This window comes from Rhea pennata, assembly GCF_028389875.1.
Source record: "Rhea pennata isolate bPtePen1 chromosome 35 unlocalized genomic scaffold, bPtePen1.pri SUPER_35_unloc_2, whole genome shotgun sequence".
Lineage (NCBI taxonomy): Eukaryota > Metazoa > Chordata > Aves > Rheiformes > Rheidae > Rhea > Rhea pennata.
Window position 1 is genome coordinate 30598 of NW_026907595.1, and position 13252 is coordinate 43849.

The 13252-nt window shown below is 65.9% G+C and overlaps 1 protein-coding gene and 2 long non-coding RNA genes across 3 annotated transcripts; all 3 read left to right on the plus strand.

Annotated features, from left to right (window-relative positions):
* The first annotated feature begins 454 nt into the window (after positions 1 to 454).
* On the plus strand, positions 455 to 1029 carry LOC134154130 (uncharacterized). Its single transcript, XR_009961339.1, has 3 exons — positions 455 to 504; positions 740 to 804; positions 931 to 1029. It is a non-coding gene; the product is annotated as an uncharacterized LOC134154130 (long non-coding RNA).
* Positions 1030 to 1120: 91 nt separating this feature from the next.
* Positions 1121 to 1839, plus strand: LOC134154122 (uncharacterized). Its single transcript, XR_009961337.1, has 4 exons — positions 1121 to 1194; positions 1307 to 1422; positions 1543 to 1601; positions 1698 to 1839. It is a non-coding gene; the product is annotated as an uncharacterized LOC134154122 (long non-coding RNA).
* Positions 1840 to 4806: 2967 nt separating this feature from the next.
* Positions 4807 to 13155, plus strand: POLA2 (DNA polymerase alpha 2, accessory subunit). The gene is made up of 16 exons (XM_062600808.1): positions 4807 to 4857; positions 5191 to 5334; positions 5408 to 5517; positions 5629 to 5807; positions 5936 to 6024; positions 7597 to 7752; positions 7860 to 7922; positions 8097 to 8139; positions 9522 to 9646; positions 10375 to 10413; positions 10681 to 10754; positions 11061 to 11169; positions 11785 to 11891; positions 12010 to 12069; positions 12534 to 12660; positions 12756 to 13155. Exons 1-16 carry the CDS (start codon positions 4807 to 4809, stop codon positions 12900 to 12902), a joined length of 1623 nt encoding a protein of 540 aa, XP_062456792.1. The 3' UTR covers positions 12903 to 13155.
* The last annotated feature ends 97 nt before the right edge of the window (positions 13156 to 13252 follow it).

Here is a 13252-nt window from a genome sequence, read left to right on the forward strand (position 1 = left end):
ATTCTTCTCTTCCTTTCCCCCCAAATCCGGATTCTTCCCCCTCTTCTTCCCCTCTCTGCCTCCCCCCCCCCTCCCCAATCCGGATTCTCCTTCTCCGCAGGGAATGGACGACAAGATCGAGGCGACGCTGCCGGACGAGGTGAGCGCTGAGCGTGGCGGGGCCGAGGGGGGATGCGCGCGGCCGCAGCCCCCTTCCCTGCTCCACGGGACTTCGTTCCCTGCTCCCACGGGACTTCGTTCCCTGCTCCCACGGGATTTCGTTCCGGGTTTCTCCTCTTCCCTCCCCCAGAAAGTGCTCTCCGAAAGCGAGATCGACGACAACTTCAAGCAGCTCTTCAAGCAGCTGGCGGGGCCGGTAGGGTCCGCGCGGGGCGCCGCGGCGCTCCGCTCCGCTCGCTGCCGGCGAGGAAACGCCGGGATTTTCCTCAATTTTTTTTTTTTCCCCAGGATATGGAATCAGCGTTAAGGAGCTGCAGACAATCCTCAACAGAATCGTAGGAAAACGTGAGCGCCGCGAGGGTTTTATTTCCCCCCCCCCCCCCCCCCCCCCCCGCCGCTTCATTTTGGGGGTGGGATCATGCTTCCCTGCATCCCGACGGAAATCCCGCATGGAGGGGGGGGGGGGGGGGGGGAGGAAAACCCCCACCCGGAGCGGGATTTTTTTTCGGGAAGCTCCGTAAGGAGGCGGCCGTTAACGGCCTCCCCTTTGCTCCCCCCCTCCCCCCCCCCCCCGCCGCAGATAAAGATCTCCGGACCAAGGGCTTCAGCGTGGAGTCGTGCCGCAGCATGGTCAACCTCATGGATGTATCCTTCGCCCTTGGGAAGCGGGAACGGCGGGATGGGGGGGGGGCGGCGGCGGGATGGGGGGGGGCGCGGCGGGGAGAGGCCGCCCGTCGTCTTCCTTAACCCCCCCCCCCCCTCCTTCCGCAGAAAGACGGAAACGGGAAGCTGGGGCTGGTGGAATTCAACATCCTGTGGAACCGCATCCGGAATTACCTGGTGGGGGGGCGCTCGGGGGCCGCCCCGCTTTGCCGGGACGGCGCTTCCGGAGGGAGGCGCTGGAAAATCCCCCCCCCCCCCCCCTCCACGATCCGCTCCCTTCTCCCTCTTTTTCAGGCGGTTTCCGGAAGTTCGACCTGGACAAGTCGGGCAGCATGAGCGCCTACGAGATGCGGCTGGCGCTGGAGGCCGCAGGTGCCGGCGGCGGGGCGCCGAGCGACGGAGCCGCGCGGCCGCTCCGGCGCCGTTCCCGCCTTCTCCCTGGATTTCTTCGGATATAAATATATATATATTTATATTTTAACAGGTTTTAAGCTGAACAAGAAGCTCCACGAGCTCATCATCACCCGCTACGCGGAGCCGGACCTGGCCCTCGACTTCGACAGCTTCTCTGCTGCTTGGTGCGCCTGGAGACCATGTTCCGTGAGTGCCTTTTCCCGGCTCCGTTTTTCCTCGCGGCCTTCCAGCGGGCGGGATGGTTTGGGAAGAAATAAATAAAATTCCATGTTATTCCCCCCCCCCTTCCTCCCGCTTTTCCCACAGGGTTTTTCCAAGCGCTGGACGCGGATAAGGACGGAGTCGTCGCCTTCGATTTGCTGAAGGTACGCGGCGGGGGCTTTGCCGCGGCTCCGGGGCGCTCGGCCCCGCTCTCACCTTCGCCCCTTCTTCCTCCTCCTCCTCCTCCTCCTCCTCGCCAGTGGCTGCAGCTCACCATGTTCGCCTGAAGCGGAGCCGCCGATCGCCAGCGCCTTCGGAAGCTTCTCCGCCGGGATTTTCCCTCCCCCACTGCTTCGCATCCGCGGAAACGGACTCGCTTCCCGCCTCGGCCGCTCCGGGAGCCCGTCCGCGGCGCGGCGCGGCTCCCGGCCTTCCTCCCGCCGGTTCCTCCGTGCCTTTCCCGTTTTTATTCCCCTCCCCGTCGCCGCCGCCGCCGCCGGGCCCCGGGAACGGCCTCTCCCCGCGTGGCTTCTCCGGGAGGAGCCGCCTTCGCCTCGCGCCGGGGCCCGAACGCCCTGCTTTACCGCTCAGAGATCAGGGATGTTTTTACCTCCTCGGTACTGTTTTTGGTGGTTTTGGGTTTTTTTTTTTTTAATAATAAATTTATATAATGAGGAAAAAATAAATAAAAAAAAACCCGGCGAAGCGTCTTCTACGCCGCCGCTTCCCCGCGCGGGAAACGCTGCCCGCCGGCCAGCCCCTTCGCGGGGGCGGCCACGCCGTCCCCTCCTCCCATGGCCCGCTCGCCGCTGCTATTTGCATAGCCCCGCCCTCCTCCTCCGCATCGGCGCGGCCGCGCTTCCCCCCCTCCCTCTTCGCTCACCCTCTAGCCCGCCTTCTCCCGCCTTATAAGGCTCGGCGCCGCCCACCCCCCGCGCTGCCGTCAAGCGCGGCGGTGTCGCGCCGGCGCGGGCTTTTCGCCGGGGCCGGGGCCGGGGCCGGGGCCGGGGCCATGGCGGAGGCGGCGGCGGCGGCGGCGGCGGCGGCCGGGGAGGTGTCGGCCGAGGCGGTGCTGCGCGAGCTGCGGCTCTTCGAGCTGCGCTGCGACGGCGAGGACGTGCCCGACCGGCGTGAGTGGCTGCGGCGGGCGGGAGGCGGGACGGCTGCGGGGCAACGGGGGCCGTTCGGGGGCAACCGGCGGCGTTTGGGGCTCGGAGCTGCCGCGGGGGCGTTTGGCGGGAAAAGCGGGGGCGTTTGGGGGAATCGGGGGCGTTGGGGCGGTCGGAGCTGTGCTGGGGGCGTTTGGGGGGGAATGGCGCGGCGTTTGGGGGCCTCGGAGCAATCGCGGGGGGCGTTTGGGGGAAATCGGGGACATTCGGGGGACCGGGGCGTTTTGGGGGAAAATGGGGGATATTTGGGGGAAACCGGGGGCGTTTTGGGGGGAAATGGGGATTTTGGGGATGGGGAAAGGGGACATTCGGGGGAACCGGGGGGCGTGTTGGGGGGAATGGGGGATTTGGGGGGAAATCGGGTCGGGGATGCGGAACCGGGGGCGTTTTGGGGGGAAATGGGGATTTTGGGGGGATAATGGGGGATATTTGGGGGAAACCGGGGGCGATTTGGGGGGAAATGGTGGGCATTCGGGGGGAACCGGGGGGCGTTTTGGGGGGAAATGGGGGGCATTCGGGGGGAACCGGGGCGTTGGGGGCGTTGGGGGCCGTCGCGGGAGCCGTTTCGGGGGGCGGGCGGCGGCGTTGGCAGATCTTGGGGCGGGGGGGGGGGGGGGGCGGCTCAGGGATACGTTAGGGAGGTGCCGAGTTTGGGGGCGCCGCGCTGACCCTGCCCGTCGGTCCGTCCGTCGGTCCGTCCGCCCCCGTGTCCGTCCGTCGGTCCGCCCGCCCGCCCGCGCGGCAGTGGGTGCAGCTGTGCCTGGCGCACGGGCTCGGCCCGGCGGCGCTCGCCGACGAGCTGCTCGCGTTCGCCACGGGCGCCGGCCGCGCCGAGCCGCTCACGGCCACGGGCTGGCCGCCTTCGAGCACGAGGTGCGCGCCGGCCCCACGCGCGACCCCCTGCCCACGCCGCGCCCCCCCCGCGCGACCCCTCCCGCGCGCCCCCCTGCCCCACGCCGCCCCTCCCGCGCGACCCCCTGCCCCACGCCGCGACCCCCCCCCGCACGCCCCCTTGCCCCACGTGCGACCCCCTGCCCACGCCCGCGACCCCCCCCCGCGCGCCCCCCTGCCCGCGCGCCGCAGCCCCTGCCCCCCGCGCGACCCCTCCCGCGCGCCCCCCTGCCCCACACCGACCCCCCTCCCCGCGTGACCCCCTGCCGCCCGTGTGCCCCCTGCCCCATGCCGCGACCCCCTGCCCCACACCGCTACGCCCCCCGCGCGATCCCCAAGCCCTGCCCCCCTGCGCGACTCCCCGGCCCCACGCTGCCCCCCGCCGCGTGACCCCCTGCCCCATGCCGTGGCCCCCCCGCGCGACCCCCACCCCATGCTGCCCCCCCGCGCGACCCCCTGCCCCACGCCACGACCCCTGCCCCACACTGCCGCCCCCGTGGCGTGCCCCCCTGCCCCACGCCGCCCCCCACGCTGCGCCCCCCTGCCCCACTCCACAGCCCCCCCCACGCGTGACCACGTGCCCCCCTGCCCACGCTGCGGGCCCCCCACCCGCGCGTCCCCCTGCCCCACGCCACGCGCCCCCACACGCGCCCCTGCCCCCCCGCGCACTTCTCTGCCCCACGCCGCCCCCCCGCGTGCGCCCCTGCCCCACGCCGCCGCTGCCCCCCGTGCACATGCCCCTGCCCCACACTGCGCCCCCCCCCCACGCACCCCCCTGCCCTGCGCCCCCCCGCCCCACGCCGCGGCCCCCAACGCCGCCGCTCCCCCCCCCACCTTCTGCCGCCAGCTCCTCGCCAAGCGCCGCCGGAAAAATCCCGCGGAGAGCGAGAGCCGCTGCGCCGGCTGCGCGACGTCCGCTCCTCCGGGAGCTGTATCCTGCGCCGGGAGCCGCTTCGGGGGGGGCGGGAGGGGAAAAAAGGGGGGAAAAAGGGGAAAAAAAAAAAAAAAAGGTTAGGAGCGCTGCCGGCGGCTGCGAGGTGCCGGGAGCGGCGGCTGCCAGGGGAGGTTCCCGGTCGCTCCGGCGGCCTTGAGCCGGGCGCGATTCCCGTGCCGCTTCCCGGTATCCCTGCCGCTTCCTGGCATCGCTTCCCGGCATCCCAGTTGCTTCCCAGTATCCCTGCCGCTTCCCAGCATCCCACCACTTCCCAGCACCACCTCCCGGCGTCCCAGCTGCTTCCGGTGTCCTCGCTGCTTCCCAGTATTCCTGCCGCTTCCCAGCATCCCCACCGCTTCCCGGCGCCAGTTCCCAATGCCCCCGCCGCTTCCGCGCATCACTTTCCGGCGTCCCAGCTGCTTCCCAGTGTCCTCGCTGCTTCCCAGTATTCCTGCCGCTTCCCAGCATCCCCACCACTTCCTGGCACCACTTCCCAGTATCCCTGGTGTTGCAGCTGCTTCCCAGCATCCCTGCCACTTCCCGGCATCCCTGTTGCTTCCAGTATCCCAGCCGCTTCCCAACGCTGCTTCCCGGTGTCCCTGCTGCTTCCCGGCGTCCCTGCCGCTTCCCAACGTCCCTGCTGCTTCCCAGTATTCCTGCCACTTCCCAGTGTCCCCATTGTTCCCTGGTATCCCAGCCGCTTCCCAGTATCACTTTCCAGCGTCCCTGCTGCTTCCCGGCATCCTCATTGCTTCCTAGCGTCGCTTCCCGGTGTTCCCGCCGCTTCCCGGCGTTCCCGCCGCCCCTCACCCCCCCACCACTTCCCGCTCCTTAACGAGCGACAGCCTCGACGAAGACGAGGAAGAGGAGGAGCTGCTGGACGCCTACGCGGCGCCCGGCGAGGTGAGCGAGCGCCTCGGCGCCGGGCTCCGGCCTCCTCGGAGGCCTCCGACCTCCCGCTCTCGCCTTCCCGCAGGATTCCCGGAAAAGCGGCGGCTCCAGCCCGGAAAACCCGCGGGCCAAGCGGCCGCCCGCCGCTCGCGGCAGCCCTTACGGCCTCTTCTCGCCCGGCAGCTTTTCCCCGGGGTGAGGCTCCGGCGCGGCTCCGCTCCCCTCGCTCCTTAATCGCGGAATTTTTTGTATTTCTTTTTTAAATTCCTGTTTTTTTTCCCCTTTTTTTTTTTCCCTCCCCGCCAGCGCTACCCCTTCCCGAAAGTACGCGGCGCGCGCCGGCCGCGGCGACGTCGTGGCCTCGCTCGGCTCCGCGCCGGGCTCCGCCTGGAGCGGCGGCTCCGGCTGCAGCCTCCGGCTCTTCGGCGCCGGCCTCGCCGGCAGCTACAAGTTCATGTTCCAAAAAGCCCTCGACGTGCGCGAAGGTAACGGAGAAGGAGAAGGGAAAAAAATGGGGAAAACACCCCAAAACCCCCCCCCCCAAAATCCCCCGCCGCCGCGGCGCTCCGGGGCGGGTAACGGCCCCAGCTCCGTTACCCGCCGCCTCCCGCAGTGCTGACCTGGAGGATCGAGGAGCTCGGCGAGGTGCTCCGGGAACGCTACGGGCTCCGGGATTTCACCTCCGTGAGGCTCCCGGCGCAGGTAACGGATCCGGCGGCTCCTCCGGTGGCTCCGGCTGCGGCTCCAGCCCCTCCGGCAAGCTCCGGTGCCTCTGGCTCCTCCTATGGCTCCGGCTGCGGCTCCAGCCCCTCTGGCAGCTCCGGTGCCTCCGGCTCCTCTTATGGCTCCGGTGGCTCCAGCCCCTCCGGCAGCTCCGGTGCCTCCGGCTCCTCCTATGGCTCCGGTGGCTCCAGCCCCTCGGCAGCTCCGGTGGCTCCGGCTCCTCTTATGGCTCCGGTGGCTCCAGCCCCTCCGGCAGCTCCGGTGCCTCCGGCTCCTCTTATGGCTCCGGTAGCTCCAGTGGCTCCGGCTCCTCTTATGGCTCTGGTGGCTCCGGTTCCTCCTACGGCTCCGGCGGCGGCTCCAGCCCCTCCGGCAGCTCCGGTGCCTCCGGCTCCTCTTATGGCTCCGGTAGCTCCAGTGGCTCCGGCTCCTCTTATGGCTCTGGTGGCTCCAGCGCCTCCGGCAGCTCCGGTGGCTCCGGTTCCTCTTATGGCTCCGGTGGCTCCGGTTCCTCCTACGGCTCCGGCGGCGGCTCCAGCCCCTCCGGCAGCTCCGGTGGCTCCGGTTCCTCCTACGGCTCCGGCGGCGGCTCCAGCCCCTCCGGCAGCTCCGGTGGCTCCGGCTCCTCCTACGGCTCCGGCGGCGGCTCCAGCCCCTCCGGCAGCTCCGGTGGCTCCGGTTCCTCCTACGGCTCCGGCGGCGGCTCCAGCCCCTCCGGCAGCTCCGGTGGCTCCGGTTCCTCCTACGGCTCCGGCGGCGGCTCCAGCCCCTCCGGCAGCTCCGGTGGCTCCGGCTCTTCCTACGGCTCCGGTGGCTCCGATGGCTGCGGTGGCTCCGGCAGCTCCCTTTGCCTTTTGTTTTCCTTTGGGGACTCGAGTCCCTGCTCTTTGCGCCTCTTCGTTATCCTGGGTGTTTTCCCCTTCTTTTGTCCCATTTTTCATGTATTTTTGTGCCTTTTCTTTATCCCAGGTTTTTTTCTCCCCTCTTTTGTCCCCATTTTTTGGGTTTTCTTGCAGCTCTTCATTATCCTGGGTTTTTTCCCCCCTCTTTTGTCCCCATTTTTCAGGTTTTCTCGCGCCTCTTCGTTATCCTGTTCCCCCCCTTTTGTCCCCGTTTTTTGGGTTTTTGTGCCTCTCTCTCGTCCCCATTTTTCTTTCTTTCTTCTGCCTCTTCCTTATCCCTGTTTTTTTTGTGCTTCTCTCATTCCCACTTCTTTTCCCTGGATTTTTTTTTGCACCTCTCCTATCCCGTTTTTTTATGCCCTTCTTTTCTCCAGGTTTTTCTTGTTTTGCACGTCTCTTACCCTGATTTTTCTTTCTTTTGCGCCTCCCTCATCCCAGTTTTTCTTTTTTCCCTTTCCTTTTCTCATTCTTTTCCCTCTTTTCCCGGTGTCTGCGTGTGCTCTCTCCTTTGTCTCCGTTCCTTTTTTTTTTCCTTCCTTTTTTCTTTCCTTTTTCCCGCCGTGGTTTAACCGCGGATTTCGGGCGCTTCCCTCGGGATTCGGGGATGCCGCTTGCGCTGCCGCAGCTCCTCCCGCTGCCGTTCCCGCAGGAGCCGGTGACAGTCCTGGGCCAGATCGGCTGCGACAGCAACGGGAAGCTCAACGCCAAATCGGTGGTGCTCGAGGGCGACCGGGAACATTCCTCGGGCGGCCGGGTCCCCGTCGACCTCTCCGAGCTCCAGGAATATTCCCTCTTCCCGGGCCAGGTGAGAGCGAGGAGCCGGAGCTTCCGCAGAAGGACGGCAGCTCCCGCTTCCTCCCCGGCTTCACCCGTGGTTTTTCTTTTGTCCTTTTTTTTCCGGCCGCTTCCCAGGTCGTGGCCGTGGAGGGGACGAACAGCACCGGGAGGCGACTGGTGGCCACGAAGCTCTACGAGGTGCCCGCTCGTTCCCGGCGGGATGAGGAGCGTTTCGGACGCTCCGGGTGGGAAGCCGTTCCGGGTGCCGTGTCTCGCGGAGCGACCGGAGCGGCGTTTCCGGCGAGGAAGAACCTTCCCGCTCTCCTCCTCCTCCTCGCCCCATCCCTTCCCGTTTTTTTTTTTCCCCCGTAGGGAGTGCCGCTTCCCTTCTACTCGCCTCCGGAGCCGGCACAAGGTGAGCTGGAGCCCGGAATCGCGATTCCTTCCCCGACCCCCAAATTCGCCGGGCGGGATGGCGGCCGGGGCGGATTCTCCCCTTTCCCATCCCGCCGGAGCCCCTCGCGGGCCGCGATCCCGGCGGCTTCCTGCTCGGAGGGAAAAGCGCCGAGAAGTCAAGCTTTCCGGGTGGGAAAGGCGCTGGAAAGCCGAGCTTTCCGGGATGGGGAGATGGGAAAGGCACCGAAAAGCTGAGCTTTCCAGGATGGGAAAGACACCGGAAAGCCGAGCTTTCCAGGACGGAGAGGTGGGAAAGGTACCGAAAAGCCAAGCTTTCTGGGACAGGGAGGGCGGAAAAAGCACCCGAAAGTGGGAAAGGCACCGAAAAGCTGAGCTTTCCGGGATGGGAAGGTGGGAAAAGTGCCAGAAAGTGGGAAACGTGCCAGAAAGCCAAGCTTTCCAGGATAGGGAGATGGGAAAGGCACCGGAAAGCCGAGCTTTCCGGGATGGGAAGATGGGAAAGGGTGCCGGAAAGCCGAGCTTTCTGGGATAAGTGGGAAAAGTGCTGGAAAGCAGGAAAGGCACTGGAAAGCCGAGCTTTCTGGGATGAAAGGGCGCTGGAAAGCCGAGCTTTCTGGGATAGGGAGATGGGAAAGGTGCCGGAAAGCCGAGCTTTCTGGGATAGGGAGATGGGAAAGGCGCCGGAAAGCCGAGCTGTCCAGGATGGGACGATGGGAAAGGGTGCCGGAAAGCTGAGCTTTCTGGGATAAGTGGAAAAAGTGCTGGAAAGCAGGAAAGGCCCTGGAAAGCCGAGCTTTCTGGGATGAAAAGGCGCTGGAAAGCTGAGCTTTCTGGGATAGGGAGATGGGAAAGGCACCAGAAAGCCGAGCTGTCCAGGATGGGAAGATGGGAAAGGGTGCCGGAAAGCCGAGCTTTCTGGGATGGGGAGTGCGGAAAGGGTGCCGGAAAGCTGAGCTTTCTGGGATGGGAAGATGGGAAAGGGTGCTGGAAAGCTGAGCTTTCTGGGACAGGGAGGTGGGAAAGGTGCCGGAAAGCCGAGCTTTCTGGGATAGGAGATGGGAAAGGTGCCGGAAAGCCGAGCTTTCTGGGATAGGGAGATGGGAAAGGCACCGGAAAGCCGAGCTGTCCAGGATGGGAAGATGGGAAAGGGTGCCGGAAAGCCGAGCTTTCTGGGATGGGGAGTGCGGAAAGGGTGCCGGAAAGCTGAGCTTTCTGGGATGGGAAGATGGGAAAGGCGCCGAAAAGCTGGGCTTTCTGGGACAAGGACATGTGAAAAGTGCCGGAAAGCGGGAAAGGCACCAGAAAGCCGAGCTTTCCATGATGGAAAAGGTGCCGGAAAGCCCCCCTCACGCGCGGCCCCGTTTTCCGGCATTCCCGCAGACACGGAGCAGCGGATGATCCTGGTGGCCTGCGGGCCCTACACCACCTCCGACAGCATCGCCTACGACCCGCTCTCCGACCTCGTGGACGTCATCCGCCGGGACAAGCCGGACGCCTGCATCCTGGTGAGGCCGCGGCCCGGCCGGCGTCGGGAAGGGGGGTGGGGAAAAGCATCCGAAGGGAATCGCTGGATGCGGAGCGGGGCCGGGATGCCGAGGTTAAAGCCTTTCCCGGAGGGGGCTTTTTGCGGGATTTTGGGATCCCTTAGAGGCGAAGGGGCCGTTTCCGGAGCCGCTCCGAGCCGCCGGGAGCGTCGCGGATAAATCCGCCGTTCGGAGCCCGCGGCGGCAAAGCCCCTTTCGCCCCTCGGAGGCGTGCGGAAGCTCCGGGTAACCTCCCATCCGATGGCAAATCCTGCTCTTAAAACCCCTGGGAAGCGCGATCCGACCTTCCCGCTCTCGCTCCGGCTGGGGCAGGATGGATACGCCGGCCGACGCTGGCTCTTATCCGGCCTCCCGCGTTCGGATTTGCCCCGGTTGCTTTGGGATTAACGGGTAAAAGTCGGTTTCGGCTTCTCCGAGGCAACTAATAAAGTGAGAAATAAAGAAAAAAAATCCGCTTTGAGCCGGCTGCTCGCGTGGGATTTTTATCCGGAGGGAGGAAAAGCCGCCCGCGGCCTCTGTGGCAGCGTCACTCTCATCCTCGGAGTCGGGAAAGGGAGCGCCGGAGCCCTAAAAAAAAAAAGAGGGAAACGCTGCTATTTCCGGTTTAAGTTCGTTCCTCGGCGGGACGTGCGGGGCCTTTCCCTCCGGATCGGGGTTTTTTCCTCACTGCCGTCGCCGTTTCTTTGCAGTTTGGGCCTTTCCTCGACGCTAAGCACGAGCAAGTGGAGGTGAGGCCAAGCCCCGAAAGGGAAAGCGGGAAGCGGCCGGCTCCTTCCGGGAGCGAATCCCGTCGGATCGGCGATGGGGCAGCTGCTGCCGGGGCGGGAATGGGGGATTCTCACCGAAACTCCTCCGCCCTGAATGGATTTTACCGCCCCGAATCCCCGCGCATCTGTTGCTCGGCGGCGTCCCGGCAGCTTCGGGAGCGATCCGGAGCGCGGCCTTTCCCGGCGGTCCCGTCCGCTCCCTCGGACCGTGCCGTTTTCCGCTTGCAGAACTGTCGGCTCCTCGGATCCTTCGCCGACGTCTTCAAGCTGTGTCTGAAAACGATAATAGAGGGGACGAGGAGGTAGGAAGAGCGGGAAAGAAAACGCTCCCGAATCGCCGCCGCCGCTCTGTCCCGGCGTTCCCGGGCCTCTCCCGATGGGAAACGCGGGCGCTTAACGGATTCGTCCCTAACGAACCGGCGGCTGGGGGAGGCCGGGTTAATCGGCGCGGCGAGCTGATCCCCTCCCGTGGCCGTCGCTTCCCGACGCTCCCGACGCCGTCCGGGAAAACAGAGGCGCCGGCAGACCCGGAGCCTCCGGAGAGAGGCCGTGGCCGAGGCCCCGGAGCGGATTTCGGAGCCGTTTTCCCGCTCTCTTCTCCCCGGCAGCGCCGGCTCCCAGCTCGTCTTCGTGCCGTCGCTGCGGGACGTCCACCACGACTGCGTGTACCCGCAGCCGCCCTTCGCCTGCGCCGAGCTGCCCAAGGAGGACAAGCCGGTAACGGCCGCCGGCTCCGCCGCCTTCCCGGCGGGATCTGCCGGCGCGGGAAAAGCCGGCCCGAGTCCTCGTGCGAGATTCGGGTTCCGGTCGCTCGCTTGGGGCGAAAAGCGGGGTTTTACTCGCTGTAGAGCCGGATCCGTCCGGAAAAACATCGGCAGCGGTTTTTTTTGCTGGGAGAATCCATCCGGGAGCTCCCCGAGGAGCAAGCTGAGATTCCCGGGAGAATCCGGCAACTCGCTTTATTTCTGCTTCCTCGCCCACGAGGAAGCGAGAGCAGCGGGGAAACCTTTTCCGACCGGGAAGAGGAGCTGGGAACAGACGTCCTGGCTGCTCCGGGTGCCGTGTCCCGCTCGTGAGGTCCCAGGGCTCCCCAAAACGCGGGGAAGCGGGGAACGCTGTAAAAGACAACGAGAGGGATTCGGTGGGAAAAACGCGTTGTTCGATCGGGATGGGGAGACCCCAGGGGCTCCAAACCTTTATTTTTGTCCCTAATTTTAACGGGTTTTCGACCGTGTTTTGTCCGTGGCGGCGGGCGGTTCCCTCCTCGCGATCCCGGCGCGTTTTCCCCGCGTTTACGGAAGGGTTCGGCGCGCGCCCGGGCTCTCGTTTCAGCGCGTGCACTTCGTCTCGGATCCCTGCACCCTGGAAATCGACGGCACCGTCTTCGGCCTGACCTCCACGGATCTGCTCTTCCACATGGGAGCCGAGGAGATCAGCAGGTGGGAGCCGAATCCGGCCCCTCCCAAGCCGCCGGATTTCGGCCGCGGATGCTCCCTCCGGGAGCCGGTTTCGCTCCGTGCTCGGCTCTCGATCTGAGGCGTTTTCGCTCGCTCGCAGCTCCTCGGGCATCTCGGACCGCTTCACGCGGATCCTCAAGCACGTCCTGACGCAGAGGAGGTGAGGTGGTTTTCCGGGCCGTTCCCAATCCCGCGGGACAACGGCGCCGTTGTCCTCTGCGCCGCTCCGCTTGGAGCGACGTTTTTCAAGGCAGAAAAAAAACGTTCCCGTTGGAAGTCGCTGGGTCTGCGCGGGCCATTCGAGGGCGTTTAATGCCGTTACATCCTCCGTGTTAAATTCCCCGCGGGACTTTTTCCGGTCGGATTTTCCAGGCCGCTGTCCCGAGAGCGGCCGGTAGCGGGTCCTTGGGGACGGGGTAGAGGGAATCGGGGACGCGTTCCCGCTCCGGTGCTTTTACAGCTCCGCAAATCAGCTCCGAGCTCCCGCTTGGATAGACCGTAGACGACGGGCGGCCGCAGGCCGATGCTGTTTGACCCAAAAGCCACGTCCTGACGGCAAAACTGAACGCGGAAGCGACCGGGATAGACCCGGAAGCGCCGGATAACTTCCGCGTGTCCCGGCAGTTACTACCCGCTGTATCCGCCCGCCGAGGAGATGAACGTGGATTACGAGAACTTCTACAGCTACGCGGCTTTGCCCGTCACGCCGGACGTCCTCGTCGCCCCCTCGGAGCTGCGCTACTTCGTCAAGGTTAACGGCGCGTCCCTTCCGCGCGCCGCCGTTCCCGCCGGGAATCGCTCTTCCGAGCCCGGTTTTCCTGGTTTTTTCCTCCTCCTCCTCCGCAGGACGTGCTGGGCTGCGTGTGCGTCAATCCCGGCCGGCTGACCAAGGGGCAGGTCGGCGGTACCTACGGCCGCCTGTACGTGCGGCGCTCCGAGGGCGAGGGCGAGCGGAAGAGCCCCTGCGTCGCCGCCCAGGTGGTCCGGATTTAAGGGACGAGCGGGATGCGGCCGATTCCTGCCGGCACCTTCCCCCGCGGCGCCGCCGGACCGCTGCTTTCGGGCCACTTTCGCCCCTTTTTTTTGCGCCTGCGAAAGAGAAAACAAAAACGGTCGGAGCTGGAAGACGGAGTTTTCCCTCGGTTTCGCCTGCTGCCCGGCTGCTTCCTTCCTTCCGGGAAGCGAATCGCTGTTCCGACACGCTTCGAATTTTCACGTTAAAAGACAATAAAAAAAACACGCCAAAAAAAAAGTAAACTCCTGAACGCGGCTCCGCGCGCGGGGAAAAACCTCTCGGTGCGGCGCCTCGCGCCGGCGGAGCGAATTAATCCCGGTTGTTCCCC